The sequence below is a fragment of the Mustela nigripes genome, chromosome 14, assembly GCF_022355385.1.
Source record: "Mustela nigripes isolate SB6536 chromosome 14, MUSNIG.SB6536, whole genome shotgun sequence".
NCBI lineage: Eukaryota > Metazoa > Chordata > Mammalia > Carnivora > Mustelidae > Mustela > Mustela nigripes.
In genome coordinates, this window is record NC_081570.1 from 50,243,310 (window position 1) to 50,260,280 (window position 16,971).

General features: G+C 37.4%; 1 protein-coding gene across 7 annotated transcripts in view; it reads left to right on the plus strand.

Annotated features, from left to right (window-relative positions):
• PATJ (PATJ crumbs cell polarity complex component) overlaps positions 1 to 16,971 on the plus strand; it is a 370,533-nt gene that overhangs the window by 110,677 nt on the left and 242,885 nt on the right. For all 7 annotated transcript variants that reach the window (XM_059374941.1, XM_059374937.1, XM_059374938.1 and 4 more), the window contains 2 exons: positions 4,956 to 5,079; positions 10,400 to 10,574. In XM_059374941.1, coding sequence (XP_059230924.1) covers positions 4,956 to 5,079; positions 10,400 to 10,574 — 299 coding nt within the window. The remainder of the gene's footprint in view (positions 1 to 4,955; positions 5,080 to 10,399; positions 10,575 to 16,971) is intronic.

The following is a 16,971-nucleotide window of genomic DNA, read 5'->3' on the forward strand; positions in this document are numbered from 1 at the left end:
TTCATAAATACTCTTGTTGTGCCTTTCATCTACAAAAAGAAAATTTTCTATTTACCCAAATATAAGACAAGCTGAAATAGAGGCCCATTTTAGTATATAAACTTTTAGGGTTCTAGACTAAATAGTCAGGTACATTCACAGTATTTACTTTATAAATTTAAGCATTAACATTTTTTAAACTCCCAAATGTTAAATTTTTGGCCTATTCTCACATTTAATGACCATTGTTTTCAGTGCATATTTATGTCCATAAATACATTATCACTAGAAGCACCTTCCCATCATTTAATACAGTTTTCAGAATATATCATCTTAATTTTCATCTAGGTTGTTTGAGATACAGTAATTTTTGAATCCATACTATCAGTCAGAATTTTATCCTCTCAAGTACTCATTTGCATAACAATAGGCTTAAAATTCCCTTTGTAAGTGCATAGTGATGATCTTCACTGTATAACCATTTACTCTGTTGTTAAAGTGCTATTTAAAAAGCTTGTTTCTAACAACATTCATTGCTCACAATTTGAAAGACATGCATCCTAATTACTAAATCTGTGTTAAATTTCCTAGCTTCCTTTTTATTTTCTATTTCTGATTCTGTGAGGTGACCTATAAACTCTCTAAAATGGCACTGATTAAACTTGTTTCCACCACAGTGGTGTCTGGGTGGCTAAGTCGGTTAAATGTGCATCGCTTGGTTTTGGCTCAGGTCATGATCTCAGGGTTGTGAAATTGAGTTCCACCTGGGGCTCCATGCTTGGGATTCTTTCTCTCTCCCTCTTCCTCTGCTCCCCTCCTCTCCAACTTATACACTCTCTCTTTAAAAAAATCACTTTCAGCCCTAATATGTCTTGTCTGCACAATATTTTATTTTCTTTAAATAATTATATCTTCTTGTTTTGGGCATTCTTTTCCTCCTTTCCTGAACTCCACAATGATGGCAGTGTAAAGGAGGAAAGTTTTTCCTCTACCCTTATTGGTTTTTTGGCTGAGGCCTTGGAAATGAAGCTGATGAAAGAGTAACAAAAGAAAAACAATTTATTAACTAGTGTGGCATGCACTTACGCAGTAGAAACTCAGTAATGAGTAACTCAAAGTGGTGGTTAGAGCTTGGGCTTATATAGCTTCTTAACAAAGAATGATACATTTATTGAGAAGTGACAAGACAAAGGAAGAGGAGTTTAGGTTTTAGGGTCAGAGCTGCAGGAAGGTAATTATAAGGGGGAAATTGATGGAAGATAAGGGCTTTTTTTAGTTAGGTTTACTAGTATGTTCCTCTTGCTGCCATCTCTAGGCTGGAAAAAATCTAGATTCATCTTTGATGATTAACAGTCACGGGAATATAGCTTTTCTGTAGTGCTATTTCTCTTTTTTTTGCCCTCTCAGAAAATCTTTATGCCAGAGTAGCATATTTTTGATAGAGTGGTCTAATTCTCTATAACAGTTACACACATAAGATCAGGATGGACTTGAATCTTTATTTGCCCTCCTGTCAGAAGGGTACTCATAAGATGAACATTTATTATCTAATATTACAAGCCTTGGGTAGATTGTTAAAACATTTGAATACCTTACAAAATATGTAATTCTCAGTACTCCTTTAAAGAGTGCCTTCCAGAAGGGTTGAGTAACATTATCACTTCTGTCTTCATTATAATACCCATTTTGGGCTACAGATATATCTGTATTTGTAGAGTGCAAATACTACCCAACTACTTAGATTTACCTTTCTCTACTACTCTCTTATTCCATTTTAGTTGAAGGATAAAACCATCAAGACTTCTAGATCTGGTTCTTTACTTTTACTTGTAGTAAAATATACATTGCAGTAGTCCCTTCTATCCCCGCACCCCACCCCCTATCTCTGGTTTCACTTCCACAATTTTAGTTACCTGCATTCAGCCGAGGTCTGGAAGCAGCCGTAGCCTAAATTTAATTTATAAATTAGCAGTAGCCTAATTTATAAATTAAACGACATGCCTGCATCATTCACCTCACTACATCTTACCACTTAGGCATTTTATAATCTCACTTCATCATCACAAAAAGAAGGGTGAGTACAGTATATTAAGATATTTTGAGAGCAAAAGAGACCACATTTATACCACTCTTACTACAATGTAATTGTTCTTATTATCAGTTATTGTGGTTAATCTCTTACTGTGCCTAATTTATAAATTAAACCTTATCATAGGTATGTATATAGAGTTAAAAATAGTATATACAGGGTTTGGTTCTATCCTTGGTTTCAGGCATCCACTGGGAGTCTTGGGATATATCTCCCACAGATAAGGAGGGGCTACTGTACGTAAAATTTACCACTTTAACCATTTCTAGGCTTACAGTTCCAGTAGCATTAAATATGCTTGCATTATTATACAACCATTATCACCATCCATCTCCAGAACTTTTCCATTCTTCCCAGATTGAAAGTCTGTACCCATTAAACAGTAACTATCCATTCTCCCCTTCTCTCATCCCCTGGCAAACAACCATAGTCCTACTTTCTTTCTCTAAGAATTATGATGACTTTAGGTACCTCATTTAAGTGGAATCATAGAGTATTTGTCTTCTTGTGTGAGGCTTATTTCATTTAGCATGATGCCTTTCAGGTTCATCCACATTATAGCATGTTTTGCGATTTTCTCCCTTTATAAGGCTGAATAATATTCCACTGTATGTGTGTGTGTATGTATGTATGTATATTCCAGTCTGTTTAACCATTTATCAGTCGAACATCTGGATTATTTCTACCTCTGGCTACTGTGAATAATACTGCTGCAAGCACTGGTGTAAAGTATCTGTTCAAACGATTATTTTTAAAATTTTTTGGTGTATATACCCAAAAGTTAAATTGCTAGATCCATATGGCAAGTCTCTTTAATTTTGAGGGGGAACCACTGTCCTATTTCCACAGTAGTTGAACCATTTTATATTCCCACCCATAGTGCACAGATTGTCTAATTTTTCCACGTGCCTGCCGATACCTGTTTTCTTTCTTTCTTTTTTAAAATATTTTATTTATTTATTTGAGAAAGAGATCACAAGTAGGCAGAGAGGCAGGTGGGGGTGTGGGGGGAAGCAGGCTCCCCGCTGAGCAGCGAGCCCAGTGTGGGGCTTGATCCCAGGACTCCGAGATCATGACCTGAGCCTAAGGCAGAGGCTTTAACCCACTGAGCCACCCCGGTGCCCCAATACCTGTTTTCTGTTTTTGTTTTTTTTTTTTAAGGTGCAAAGTAGTATATCTTACTGTGGTTTTGATAAACATTTTTCTAATTACTATTATTAGGAAAAGTTGAGCAATTTTGCATATGCTCATTGGCTACCTTCATATATTCTCTGGAGGGGTGTCTAAATTTTTTGCCACTTTTCAAAAGATCTGACTCTTGCCTAAGGGTTAGTTACCTAAGACTGATTATATGTTCTTATTTTCTTCTTTATTTAGAAAAACTCATTTTCCTAAGGGGTTAACTCTCTATATTGAATTTCAGATTCAGATATTAATTCTCTTATTCCTGTTACAAAATTGCCATTAACATTTTTTTTTAAGATTTTATTTATTTTATTTGACAGAGAGAGAGATCACAAGTAGGCAGAGAGTCAGGCAGAGAGAGAAGGGGAAGCAGCCTCCCTGCTGAGCAGAGAGCCCGATGCGGGGATTGATCCCAGGACACTGAGATCATGACCTGAGCCGAAGGCAGTGGCTTAATCCACCGAGCCACCCAGGCGCCCCATCCATTAACATTTTTTAAGTCCAAAATTTGCTGTAAAATGTCTTCTAAGTACTCAGTGCCTATCATCTCCTCCTTAATTGCCTCTCTAAGAAATTCTTCTTGCTTCTTTTATTCTATAGACAGCTAGGTTGTTGTAGCTACTTTCTCACCCCAATTTAATATTTGAGTAGAATTCTGTGTTCTGTAAGCTCCATTGGATATCTGATAGAGTTCTGTACTTAGCTATATTCATAATCTGAATGGAAAAAGTTAGCAGTATTTGGTACATCAATTTATGAGACATTCTTCTCTAACCATTGAAGTCTGACCAGTATAACCTTAATGTACACAATGGACCATGTAAAAGATGTCATTCACCTTTTTAGTTTTAAATGACTTAAATTTCCAACAATAGAGAATAAGTGTTATTCACCTTAATTGAGGTATGTCCCTCTGGTGGCCCTGATGGTATCATTTCATTTTATGCCTATAAAAGTTTGTAAGATACAATAATAGGGGTGCCTGGGTGGATCAGTTGGTTAAGTATCTCCCTTCAGCTCAGGTAATGATCCTGGGATCGTGGGATCGAGCCTCTGCTTCTCCCTCTCCTTGCTCCCTGCTCATGCTGTCTCTCTCTCTCTCAAATAAATAAGTAAGATATTTAAAAAATATATTATAATAAAATATATTAGTGAAGATTGTATGTTCTGGAAGATTATAACTTTTGGAAACCAGAGAAGATATGTATCAAAGGAAAACAAGCAGAAAGCTCAAAAATCATGGACTGTGCTTTATTTTAGGTTTGGGTAATTTGGTTTTCGCCAGGCAGATAAAAGTGATAGAGAGGGCGAAGCAAGAGCTTAGAGTTATGAAAATCCCCCACCAAGTTGTTTTGAGATCATTGGTGAAGCTTTTGAGGTTGTGATCCAACATGACCCATGAGTTAGTTGTATGTTAGCCATTGACCATTCTTGGTTGGATAGATCTTTATTCTTATACCTTTCTGATCATTTACTTAAATCCACTCATTAATGTTTATGAAACATTAATAAGTATTTTTGTTGTTGTTGTTAAAGAAAAATCCAGGGTAAAAAAAAAAAGAAATATATTGTATTAACCTGTTACTTTGCAGATACATTTGTAGGGCCAGTTTTCTGCTATCATGGTTACATGGTTTGAACAACATTACAATGTTCCTTACTTTATCAAACAGTACTAATGCATTTCTTTCTTCCTCTCAAGATGAAAGAAAATTTTGGCATCAGTTCCCTACCCTCCATACCCTCATCTGAAGGAAACAGTCAACAAGGCAGATTTGATGATCTGGAAAATCTTAATTCATTAACAAAAAGCAGTCTGGATTTAGGTTTGTGGTTTTTGTTTCTCATAAACACAAATTGCATTATTCTGCAATCTCTCAGTTTTGTTTTTATGTACGATAACTCTTACTGTCATATTTTCACTCATTATGATGCAAATTTAAATCTGTTTATTAATCTACTGAAAGAAGATTTAGAAGTTTATTAATCTTTCTGAAAGAATAAACATGGCTCTTACGTCAATGGAGAAGTTTCAGATTCTGTTTTCTGTGAGGGCTGTATTTTCAATAGTTGATTTTGCTTTTTATGAGCTGTATGGATTAAAACTAAAACTAGTACCTTATGTGCTAATCTGAAATAAGTCTCTACTAATATGTATTAAAAACCTCTGATGCTATTAAGTGATACTGTTAGCTCAATGAATGGGGTTGTTAAATATTAATAAAGAGAGGCATATTTTAAACATTTATGAAACATTTTTATAGCCATATAGCCATATATTATGGTCAGTTTTGGTGCATTAATAACTTAGTTTCCATTAAAGAATCCTAAAAGTATAGTGCCTCTCCTTGCCTACCCCCAATATTGATTCTTATGCAGTTTTGAAAACTTGACTTTGAAACATAATTTTTCTTCATCCAACACTAAAATATCAAAGGCTGTTATATTATTAAGATCCCTAGGTGAGACAGTTAAGTTCTTTCACAGCACTGGGATTTATAGAGCCATTGTTCAGGATTTATGCTGTCCTTCGTGTGTTATGAGTCTGTTTATAGGAAGTCTTTCTCTTTGGGCAGTTCTTAGTTGTATAGTAATGCATTGTAGAGCCAGAGTGCACTATAGAAGGTGATATAATGATTTCTGTGAATTCAGCATTCTGTTGAATTGTGAAAAATGGAATCCTTAGTGTTAAAGATTGAAACCATCAGTCGGTGGCTCAGTTGGTTAAGTGTCTGGCTCATGATTTCAGCTCAGGTCGTGATTTCAGGGTCGTGAGGTCAAGCCTAGTGTTGGGCTCCTTTCTGAGTGTGTAGCCTGCTTCAGATTCTCTCCCCCTGCCTGCCTCTCCTTACTCACTCTTGCTTGCTTTCTCAGAAAAAAAAAAAAAAGATTGGAGTCATCTATGAGATGATAACAGTTGTCAATTCCCTGTGAGTCAAAACACAGCATAGGTAGTTAGTTTTGAATATATAAGATTAGATTTTATCCAGAGTTTATCCAGTTTTTTATGACACATAACTAATCGTGACTTAGATAAAAATGGGACTTTTTCTCCCACAAGTGTCCCATTTTACTGTTTTTAAAAATTTACCACATTTCTGTTGTCCTCTAAGTACATGGAGAAGATTCATGGCACAAATGAAGCAATAACTGAATTTATAGGCCATATCTGTTCATTGTCATTGATACTTGATAGCAATGTCATTACTATTTTGGACAAAGTAACTCTTTGCTGAGGAGAGCTTCCCTGGGCATGGTAGAATGTTCAGCAGCTTTCCTGCCTTCTAATCCTAATGCCAGTGGTAATCATTCTGAGTCATGATCAAAATCAAGTGTCTCCAGACATTGCCAAATGTCCCCTGGGGGCCACAATTGCTCCTGGTTGAAAATCATTCACTGCTTTGTGCTGTTAGGATTAAAAGGATAGACTGGCTAATAGGGGTGAGTATGTGTGGGGAGGAGCAGCAGAGCTGGGAAGAACACAGGAAAATAGTCCCTCTTGAACTCTGCTCTGTGTGTTATTTAAGTGACCTTAAAGTTCCTTCCTCTGACTTCTGCTGCCTAGATAAGTTTCTTAGGGCTGCTCTACCAGATTGGTACCAACTTGGTAGCTTAAAACAACAAATTAATTCTCTCACTGTTCTCAAGGCCTGAAGTCCTAAATCAAGATGCTGTGCTGTCTCTGAAGGCCTGAGGGAAATTTTGCTTTTTCCTGCTTCTGGTGGCTCTACCTTTTTCTTGGCTCATGGCTGCTTCACTGTGATGTCTGCCTCTGTCTTCACACTGTTGTCCTCTCTTATCCCTGTGTCTTCTCTTCTTTGCCTCTTATAAGGACATCTGTCATTGGATTTCGGGCCCACTTGGGTAGCCCAGGATGGTCTCATCTTAGAATAATTAATTATACCCACAAAGACGTTTTTTTAATCAAAGGAAGGTCCCATTCATCAGTTTCGTGGTTGGGTCTGTCTTTTAGAGAGGTCCCCAGTCTGCCCACTACACTGCCTTAACCTAATACTTTGCAAGGCCCTGGGAGTTGATTTTTTTTGTTAGAGATTATAGTTTGGGGAGTGAAGTTAGACTTGTATGTGTTAGATCTGTCCTCACCAGAAAAGCATTCGTAACTACATGCTGTTAAGGAAATTTTTTGAAAGCCTCTAGGATGCTGTGCAGTAGGCATGACAGTTTGGATTAATGCTAACTGTAGGTAGGCTGAGAAATTATTAATACAGAGCTGACACGGATTTCAGCGGCATCCATACTGACTTCATTCTACTCAAGATTTGATTTTGCTTTTGAGATCCTGTCCGGCAAACGGCTGACTCTTTCAGTCCCGGGTCCCTCTGCGTCACCAGGCAATCCCGCAGGCTTCTCCAAGCCTCACCTATAAAATGAAAGATTTGGGCTAAGTGTTCTCTAAGCCCTCTGTCAAATCTGTGACTCTTTGACCACTTTATTAGTAACAGGCGATGTTCAATTTATCTTTGAACAATTAAATTTCTTTTTCTGAACAATTAATTAGAAAATTATTTCTGAGAACCTTATGTGTAAAGGGCTGTTGTTGAGCCTATACTTAAGCCAACATTTTGTAGCCTTGAAGAGCCTCTACCCTTCATGAGCTGTGAAACTGAACCTATAAATTAGCATAATTCATAAGGTGAAGCACATATGATAAATTCCCAATCAGTAATACACTTAGTGTTATAAGTTTTAGATTTCAGACAGAAAATAGTTCTGTTTCCTGATGTTTGACTGCCCCTGCCTGGGTGGTACCTCCAGGGAAACCTGGGCGAGTCCGTCATTGCACCCAAGAGTCACACACACTTATGCATTTGCATCCCCAGCTCTTGCTATAAACTGGGCTTCTGGAAAGCAAGGCAATCTGATTGTGTTACTGTAGCAGGTGCTCAGGAAATATTTGTTGAATGAGAAAGTGAAATGCCACTTACCTGTGGTTATTCAGCAGCATTGCAACTCGCAGCCCTCCCTCCCTCCTGCAGTGGCCTCGGTACACATAACCCACCCTCCCCTCTGCTCGGATTCTTCTTGCCTTTATTTTGTTGACCATTCTGTTCTTGTACCTCACCAAGTGTAAACCTTTAGAAATTTCCCCCATTCCTCTTCTATAAACATTAACCTCCATTTGTCCAGGAACTTTTTTTTTTTTAAGCTCCTTTGTTTTTTTAACCTTTGTGCACCCATATGGCCCTTGCCCAAAACCTGCATAGGCCCTCGAGGACTCGATTTGTTCTATGGGCTCTGGGTACCATGGTGTACTGGGTGAGCAGCTCTGTAAAGAGTGAGTGTGTCAGACACCATGACAGATGAGAAATGTATGTCTGAGACCAAGCACCCAGGGTCCGTGGAGGAGGAGGGGGGCAAAGGGCACAAGCAGGCATTGTGCGGAACAGGTAATGAAAAGCTTTAAACAGACTGAGGCAACCTATGAAACCCAGAGGCATAATTGAACAGGCCACTTTTACCAACATAGGTGGATGGGAAAGCACTCTGCAGACAGAGCCTGTTCCCTCTTCCTAACACTGGTGTTGGCCTTCCAGCCAGAGTCTGGTCCCACCCCGGTTTCTCCTCAGTGGGGAGGAGGCAGGCTTAGGCAAAGCTAGAACTCTGAAGCCATGATATGAATTAGAGTGACTCGGAGGAATGTAGGCACCTGTGGACAAGAGGGAAGGGTACACAGGGATGAGGCACGGGCCCCTGAGACTTCCTATAGTCGTACCCCCTGAGCATTACAATTAATTACATCCTCTCTTCGGGTTCTGTTGCATTACCAACTGATTAGATCCTGATTCCAGATTTTCTAGACAAGATAAAAAGTGGTAGTACTGAGTTTACTGAAAGTTTGTTCCTGACTTAGAAATGGGAAGAGTTTAGGTCATACTTATAGGAAAAATTTTAGGATAATTTCTCTTTATTATTATTATTTTTAAGATTTTATTTATGTATTTGACAGAAACACAGTGAGAGAGGGAACACAGGCAGGGGGAGTAGGAGAGGGTGAGGCAGGCTTCCCACCGAGCAGGAGCCCGATGTAGGGCTCAATACCAGGAACCTGGGATCAGGACCTGAGCTGAAGGCAGACACCTAACGACTGAGCCACCCAGGCACCCCAATTTCTCTCTCTCTTAGAAATCATTTCTGATTTTCTAAAAAAGCCAGAACTCCAAAAAATCTTACAAATGTGTGGATTTAAGGAAGGCATTTGATCGCAGTTCATTATATTTGTCTACTATGCTGAAGAAAGATTGGCGGAGAATTTCTGATCAGTTACTGGGGTGTATTCTAAGGGTGATTAATGGACCTATGCCAGCGCAGGCACAGGTCTCTATTATATGTCATAGGACTCTGTGCACCACTCTGCCCTAGTCTTTTTTTCAGTAAATGGGGAAATGACACAGTAAATGGGGAAATGTCACATCAGGTAAATTTGCACATGCCACTTGGCAAAATTCCTTAGCCTGAGTTTCTTTGTGTATAAAATATGGTTGCTAGTATCTTTTCCCTCTAACTCATAGTTTGGTATGAGAATCAAATGAGGTAAACAAATGTAAATGAATTCTGAAATTTGTAAACACAGCCCCATTAAAAATGTGTTTTCTTAACATTATAAGCTCTGGGTGATGTATAGAATTGTCAGATCACTGTATTATACATCTGAACGTAATGTAACACTGTGTGTTAATATGCTGAAATTAAAATTAAAAAAAAATTAAGTGTTTTTATTTGGTTATTTGTTATTCTGTGGAATTATTTTTTTTAAATAAGTGAAATGTTGTAGGAGTGCCTGCAGTTAGGTTGATATGGAAAAATGTGTAGTGAGATTAGAGTACAGTCATTAAGGGGGTTCTTTTGATAAAATATTTCTATTGCTAAAATGTCAGTTTTTCCATGAGGCCATATGTAAAATTCTCTCTTCCACTGAGCAGTCCCTCGCCCCCTTCCTTGCTTCATTTTTTACCATACTACTTGTCATCATCTGACATATTAAACATTTTATTTATCTAGTTTAATATAAATGAGAGTTCTGGCTGGAAGGTTCTGCCTGTAGTAGATGCGCGTAACTATTTCTTGAAGGAATGAAGGATGAAAAATAGCATCCTGTATTCACTACTGCCTGGGTTTGCTCTTTAGGCATGATGATTCCAAATGATGTCCCGGGTCCTGGCTTGCTTGTTGAACTCCCAGATGTGGCTCAAAGAAGGGAGCAAGAAGATTTGTCTTTATACCAACTCCCCAGGACCCGGGTTGTGTCCAAGGCCTCGGCATACACAGCACCATCGTCTTCCAGATATACCGCTGATGCATGGTATGTTATCATTTATCTTTGTTTTCACATGATAGTTTTCTTTTTGCTCTTATTTAAAAAAAAAAAGCATGATGAGGATGGAACATTTGAAAAATACAGAACATATGAATAAAATTGAACATTAGACAATTATTATGGAATATCATATACTTAACATCGAAGCATTTAAACAAGTTTGTATTCTTACAGTTGTGTGAAAAACGGATTACACAGAATATTTGCTTAGAAAATAAGAGTTTAATTAAGAGTTTATTTTAACAATGTAAGCAAGACATATAGACAAATTAAGGATGGAATGGATTCGAGAGAGAGAGAGTTTGGTGGAATTAGTGACTGATAACATGTCAGGGCAAGAGGACATAGTTGAGGATGACTTGTGTTTCTGGACCAGGACAATAAATGCATTGTGGCACCATTAATTCTTTCATAGGAGCAAAGGAGGCACCTTAAGTGTCCATTGATAAATGAATGGATAAAGAAGATGTTGGGAAACCTTGGTGGTTAGTCAGTTAAACGTCTGCCTTCAGTTCAGATCGTGATCTCAGGGATCTGGGATTAAGCCCCATGTCAGACACTCTGCTCAGCAGGGAGTTTTGCTTCTTTTCATTCTGTGTTCTTTCTCGCTTGCTTGTTCTTAAATAAGCAAAATTAAAAAAAAAAAAGTATATATGCAATGGAATCTTACTCAGTGATAAAAAAGAATGAAATATTGCCATTCTCAACAGCATAGATAGACATAGAGAGTATTATGCTAAATGAGATAGTTCGGACAGTGAAAGACAAATACCATATGATTTCACTTACATGTGGAATCTAAAAAACAAAATACACGAATAGATGAACAAACAGAAATTGTCTCAAACAGAACAAACTGGTAGATGCCAGCAGGGAGGGGGAAGAAAGATGGGCAAAATGGGTGAAGGGGATTAAGAGGCAGAAACTTCCAGTTATAAAATAAGTCATAGGGATAAGTACAACCTAAGGAATATAGTTAATAATATGATAATTTTTGGGGTGACAGATGGTAGCTACATTTTTCTCAGTGAGCTTTTCGCAATGTATAGAACTGCAGAATCACTATGTTATACACTTGAAACAAATGTAACATCATCTGTTGTACTCAGATTTTTAAAAAAGTTTATAGAAGCGTGAACAGGTTAGAAGGGAAAATGAATTTAGTTTGAGACATGTTGTGGGTTAAGTGGAATCAATTAGATGTGTGATTCTGGGGATTAATGTTGAGATCTATCCTGATGTGGATAATTGGGAGCAAGATCAAGTGTAGGTGAAACTGCCAGATTTGAGTAGTCATCCAGGGCAAGCTCAGATAATAAAAAGAGCCTAGGGCCACAACTGCTGTCCTGCAAAGCAGCAGTATGGCAGGTATGAAGAGAGGAAGAAAGTAGTGATGTGGAATGAACAAAACACTGGAAGCAATAGATGAACCTAGAGATAGGCATAGAAACTGAGGTGGAGGATATTTTGTTTTTTAAGATTTACTTATTTTAAAGAGAGAAAGTGTGTGCTGGGAAGGGGGCAGAGGGAGAGAAAGAGAAAAAGTCCTCAAGCAGACTCCCTGATGAGTGCTGATCCCATTGTGGGGCTCCATCCCACAGCCCTGAGATCATGACCTAGGCTGAAATCAGGAGTCAGATGCTCTAACCAGCTGAGCCACCTGGGCTCCCCCGTGGAGGAGAACATTTTAACAGAAGGTCATCATAGACCCTCATGCTGTGCTTCAGAGAGATCAGAGTGGATAAAACAGAAATGTTTGGTCGGGGTTTAGCCACATGGATGCCCTTGGTAAGCACAGAACAGTTTTAGTGAAGTAGAATTAGAGAATAGTGTGTTGAGAATTGAACAGATCTGAAGTTGGGCACGGTTATTCCAGGAAGACTAGCATTTTCATAATCCTGGCCATGAAAAGAGACAGATATAATGCATGTTACTACGTAGCTAGAGGGTATTACTAGATTGAGGTAAGGAGGAGTTATACATATAGAACTACATATGTATCGTGTTTGTGTGTGTATGTGTGTGTGTGTGTGTTTCTTTGTGTCTTTCTGGGAAAGATCCAGGAAGGAATATGTCAGTGCTAGAAAGGGGTGATTAAACATGGTCCCTAGTGAGGGTTAAGGGAGAGAAGGACATTGCACACCTAGAGAGATAGAGCTTTGGTGGTTTGATGGGAGGAAGTTTACCTCCTCCACAGAGAGAGGTGCCAGGAATGAAAAGGAAAGTACAAATAGAAGTGCTATTTGTGTCCGTGGGCAGGAACCCCAAGAGATTTTTATTTATTTATTTATTTTTAAGATTTTATTTATTTATTTGACAGACAGAGATCACAAGAAGGCAGAGAGGCAGGCAGAGAGAGAGAGAGGAAGGGAAACAGGCTCCCTGCTGAGCAGAGAGCCCGATGCGGGGCTTCATCCCAGGACCCTGAGACCATGACCTGAGCCAAAGGCAGAGGCTTAACCCACTGAGCCACCCAGATGTTCCAAGAGATTTTTTATTTTATATTTTTTGTCATTTAGGTAAAGGTTATCTTAAAACAATGATGAGATAGAAGTAATGTGGGATTAAAAGGAGAGGTATCAGAGTAGGGATTCACTTTTGAAACAAGGGTAGGGCGTAATGGCTTAGTGTAGTGTTATGCTTAGACAATGTCTCCAATTCCCTTCCCTGCTGCTTTAGTTTCTCCTTGTATTGCCATACCCATCCCTCAAGACCCTCCAGCCAAACTACCCATCACAATCCATGGAATCTCCTTGAATGGTCAAGAAACAACTCAATACCCTGACCTCTTCACCAAATGTTCTCCCAACCTCTTCTGTTCTCTCTACAGCTTTTGCAACCACCAGTGTTTTCTCCATATCTATGAGCTTGGTTTTTTGGTTACTATTTGTCTTAGATTCCACATGTAAGAGAGATCATGTGGTATTTGTCTTTCTCTGTCTGATTTTTTTCACATAGCATAATACCCTCAAGTTCCATCTGTGTTGTCTCAAATGGCAAGATTTCATTGTTTTTATGGCTGTGTGTGATAATATCGCGTGTGTGTGTACACCATGATTTCTTTATTCATCTATCAATGGATTGTTTCATTATCTTGACTGTCATAAATAATGCTGCAGTGAACATGGGGGTGCAGATATCTTGTATATTAGTGTTTTCTTTTCTTTTTTTTTTCAGTTAAATACCCAGAAGTGATATTGCTGAATCATACAGTAATTGTATTTTAAAATTTTTGAAGAACCTCTATACTTTTTTCCAGTTTTCCTTTCCATTAACATTGTACAAGAGTTCCCTTTTCTCCATACCTTCGCCAACCAATATTTGTTCTTTCTTGTTTTTTGTTTTGTTTTGTTTTTGATAGTAACCATTGTAACCGTGGGAAGCGATACCTCATTATGATTTTGATTTGCTCTTATGCACTTCTCTGCTGATTCATGATATTAAGCATATTTTCATGTACCTGTTGGTCATCTGTATGTCTTCTTTGAAAAAAATGTCTATTCAGACAAACCATGAGAGACTCTGGACTCTGAGGATTACAGAAGGGAGGGGGGTGAGGGGATGTGGTGACTGGGTGGTGGGTATGAAGGAAGGCACGTGATGTGATGAGCACTGGGTGTTACACACAACTAATGAATCGTAGAACACTACATCAAAAACTACTGATGTACTGTATGTTGACTAACGGAACATAATAATAACTTAAAAAAAGAAAAAATGTCTACTCAGATCTTCTGCCCAGTTTTTAATTGGATTGTTTGTTTTTTGGTATTGAGTTTTATGAATTCTTTGTATATTGTGGATTTTAGTCCCTTATCAGATAGATGATTTGCAGTTATTTTATCCTATTCAGTAGGTTGGCATTCCATTTTGTATATGGCTTTCTTTACTGTGCAGAAGAAGCTGTTTAGTTGGTGTAGTCCCATTTGTTGACTTTTGCTTTTGTGGCCTTTGTTTCTGGTGTAGGATTAAAAAAATAATTACTAAGACCTATGTCAAGGAGTTCACCACCTATGCTTTCTTTTAGGAATTTTATGTTTTCAGGTTTTAGATTCAAGTCTTTCATCCATTTTGAATTAATTTTTGTGTATGCTGTAAGATAGTGGTGCAATTTCATTTTTTTGTATGTGGCTGTCCAGTTTTCCTTACACCGTTTATCAAAGATACCATCCTTTCCCCACCTTTGTTGTAAATTAATGAGTGATCTATGTTTGGGTTTATTTCTGGGCTCTCTATTCCATTGATCTGTGTGTCTCTATTTTGCCAATGCCATACTGTCTTAATTACTATAGCTTTGTAATACAGTTTGAAATCTGGAAGTATGTTTCCTCCAGCTTTGTTCTTTCTCAAGATTGCTTTGGTTCTTCTGGATCTTTGTAGTTTCATACAAATATTTGTTCTGTTTATGTGAAAAATATCATTGAAAGAGTTGCATGAATCTGTATATTACTTAGGGTAATACAGATATTTTTATGGTAATAATTTTTCCAGTCCATGAGCATGGAATAGCTTTCCATTTGTTCTTTCATTAATATCCTGTCGTTTTCAACATGCAAATCTTTCATCTTCTTGGTTATTTTTAGTTATCTTATTCTTTTTGAAGGAATTGTAAATGGGATTGTTTTTTCTTAATTTCTCTTTTTGATACTTGGTATCGGCATAAAAACACAACAGATATTTGCATGTTGATTTTGTATACTACTTTGCTGAATTTGTTTATTCTAATAGTTTTTTCTGTGTAATAAATATCATGTCTTCTATATGTAATAAATATCATATATCTAATAAATATCTGCAAATAGTGAGTTTTACTTCCTTTCCAATTTGGATGCCTTTAGTTTCTTTTTCTGGTTTAATTGCTCTGGCTAGGATTTCCAGTACTCTGTTGAATAAAAATATTAAGAGTGGACATCCTTGTCTTATTCTTGATCTTAAAGGAAAAGTGTTCACCTTTTCACTGTTGAGTCTGAGCTTAGCTATGGGCTTGTCATATATGGCATTTATTATGTTGCAGTACATTCCCTCTATACCTGCTTTGTTTAGAGTTTTTATTATAAATATATGTTGAATTTTGTCAAATGCTTTTTTCCACATCTACTGAGGTGATCTTTTGACTTTTATCCTTCATTTTGTTAACATGGTGTATCACATTGATTTGTGAAATGGTCAACCATACTTGTATCCCTGGAATCAGTCTCACTGGATCATGGTGTATGATCCTTTCAATGTATTATTGAATTTGGTTTGCTAATATTTTGTTGAGGATTTTTGCATCTGTGTTCATTGGGGTCTTGGTCTATAATTTTCTTTTTTTGTGGTGTTTTTGTCTGGTTTTGGTATCAAGGTGATGCTATTCTCATAAAATATGTTTTGAAGAATTCACCTCCTTCTATTTTTTGGATGATTTTGAGAAGAATTGGTATTAAATTGTCTTTGACTATTTGGCAGAATTCACCAGTAAAGCCATCTAGTTCTGGACTTTTATTTATTGAGAGGTTTTCAATTACTGATTCAGTCTCCTTGCTAGTAGTTGGTCTATTCAGATTTTCTAGTTTACCTGATTCAGTCTTGAAAGATTTTATGTTTCTAGTAATTTATCTGTTTCTTCTAAGCCGTCCAATTTGTTGGCATATAATTCTTCATAGTTGTCTTTTATAATTCTTTATATTTCTGTGGAATCAGTTGTAACATCTCTTTCATTTCTGATTTTATTTTGAGTCCTCTCTCTTTTTTCCTTGCTAAGTCTAGCTAAAGGTTTGCCAATATCGTTTATTTTTCAGAGAATCAGCTTATGATTTCATTGATCTTTTCTACTGTCATCTTATTATGTCATGTTATGTTATGTTACATTATGTTACGTTACATTAGGTTAGGTTAGGTTACATTACGTTACGTTACATTGCATTATGTTGTGTTTTCCAAAGTGAGAGAGCGCACAAGCAGGGGGAGCAGTAGGCAGATGTAGAAGGAGAGGGAAAAGCATGTTCCTCTCTGAGCAGAGAGTTTAATGTGGGGCTCGATCCCAGATCCTGGGATCATGACCTGAGCTGAAAGCAGAGGCTTAACCAGCTGAGCCACCCAGGCACCCCTCTACTGTCATGTTAGTCTCTATTTCATTTATTTCTGCTATACTCTTTATTATTTTCTTCCTTCTACAAGTTTTGGGCTTTATGGGTTTTTCTAGTTCCTTGCTGTGTAAAGTTGTGTTGTTTGAGACTTGTTTCTTAAGGTAGGCATTTATTACCATGAGCTTTCCTCTTAAATTGCTTTTGCTGCATCATATAAAGTTTGGTATATTTTATTTACATTTTTGCTTATCTCAAGATTTTTTAAAATTTCTATTTGCATTTCTTCTTTGACCCATTGGTTGTTCAGTAGCATT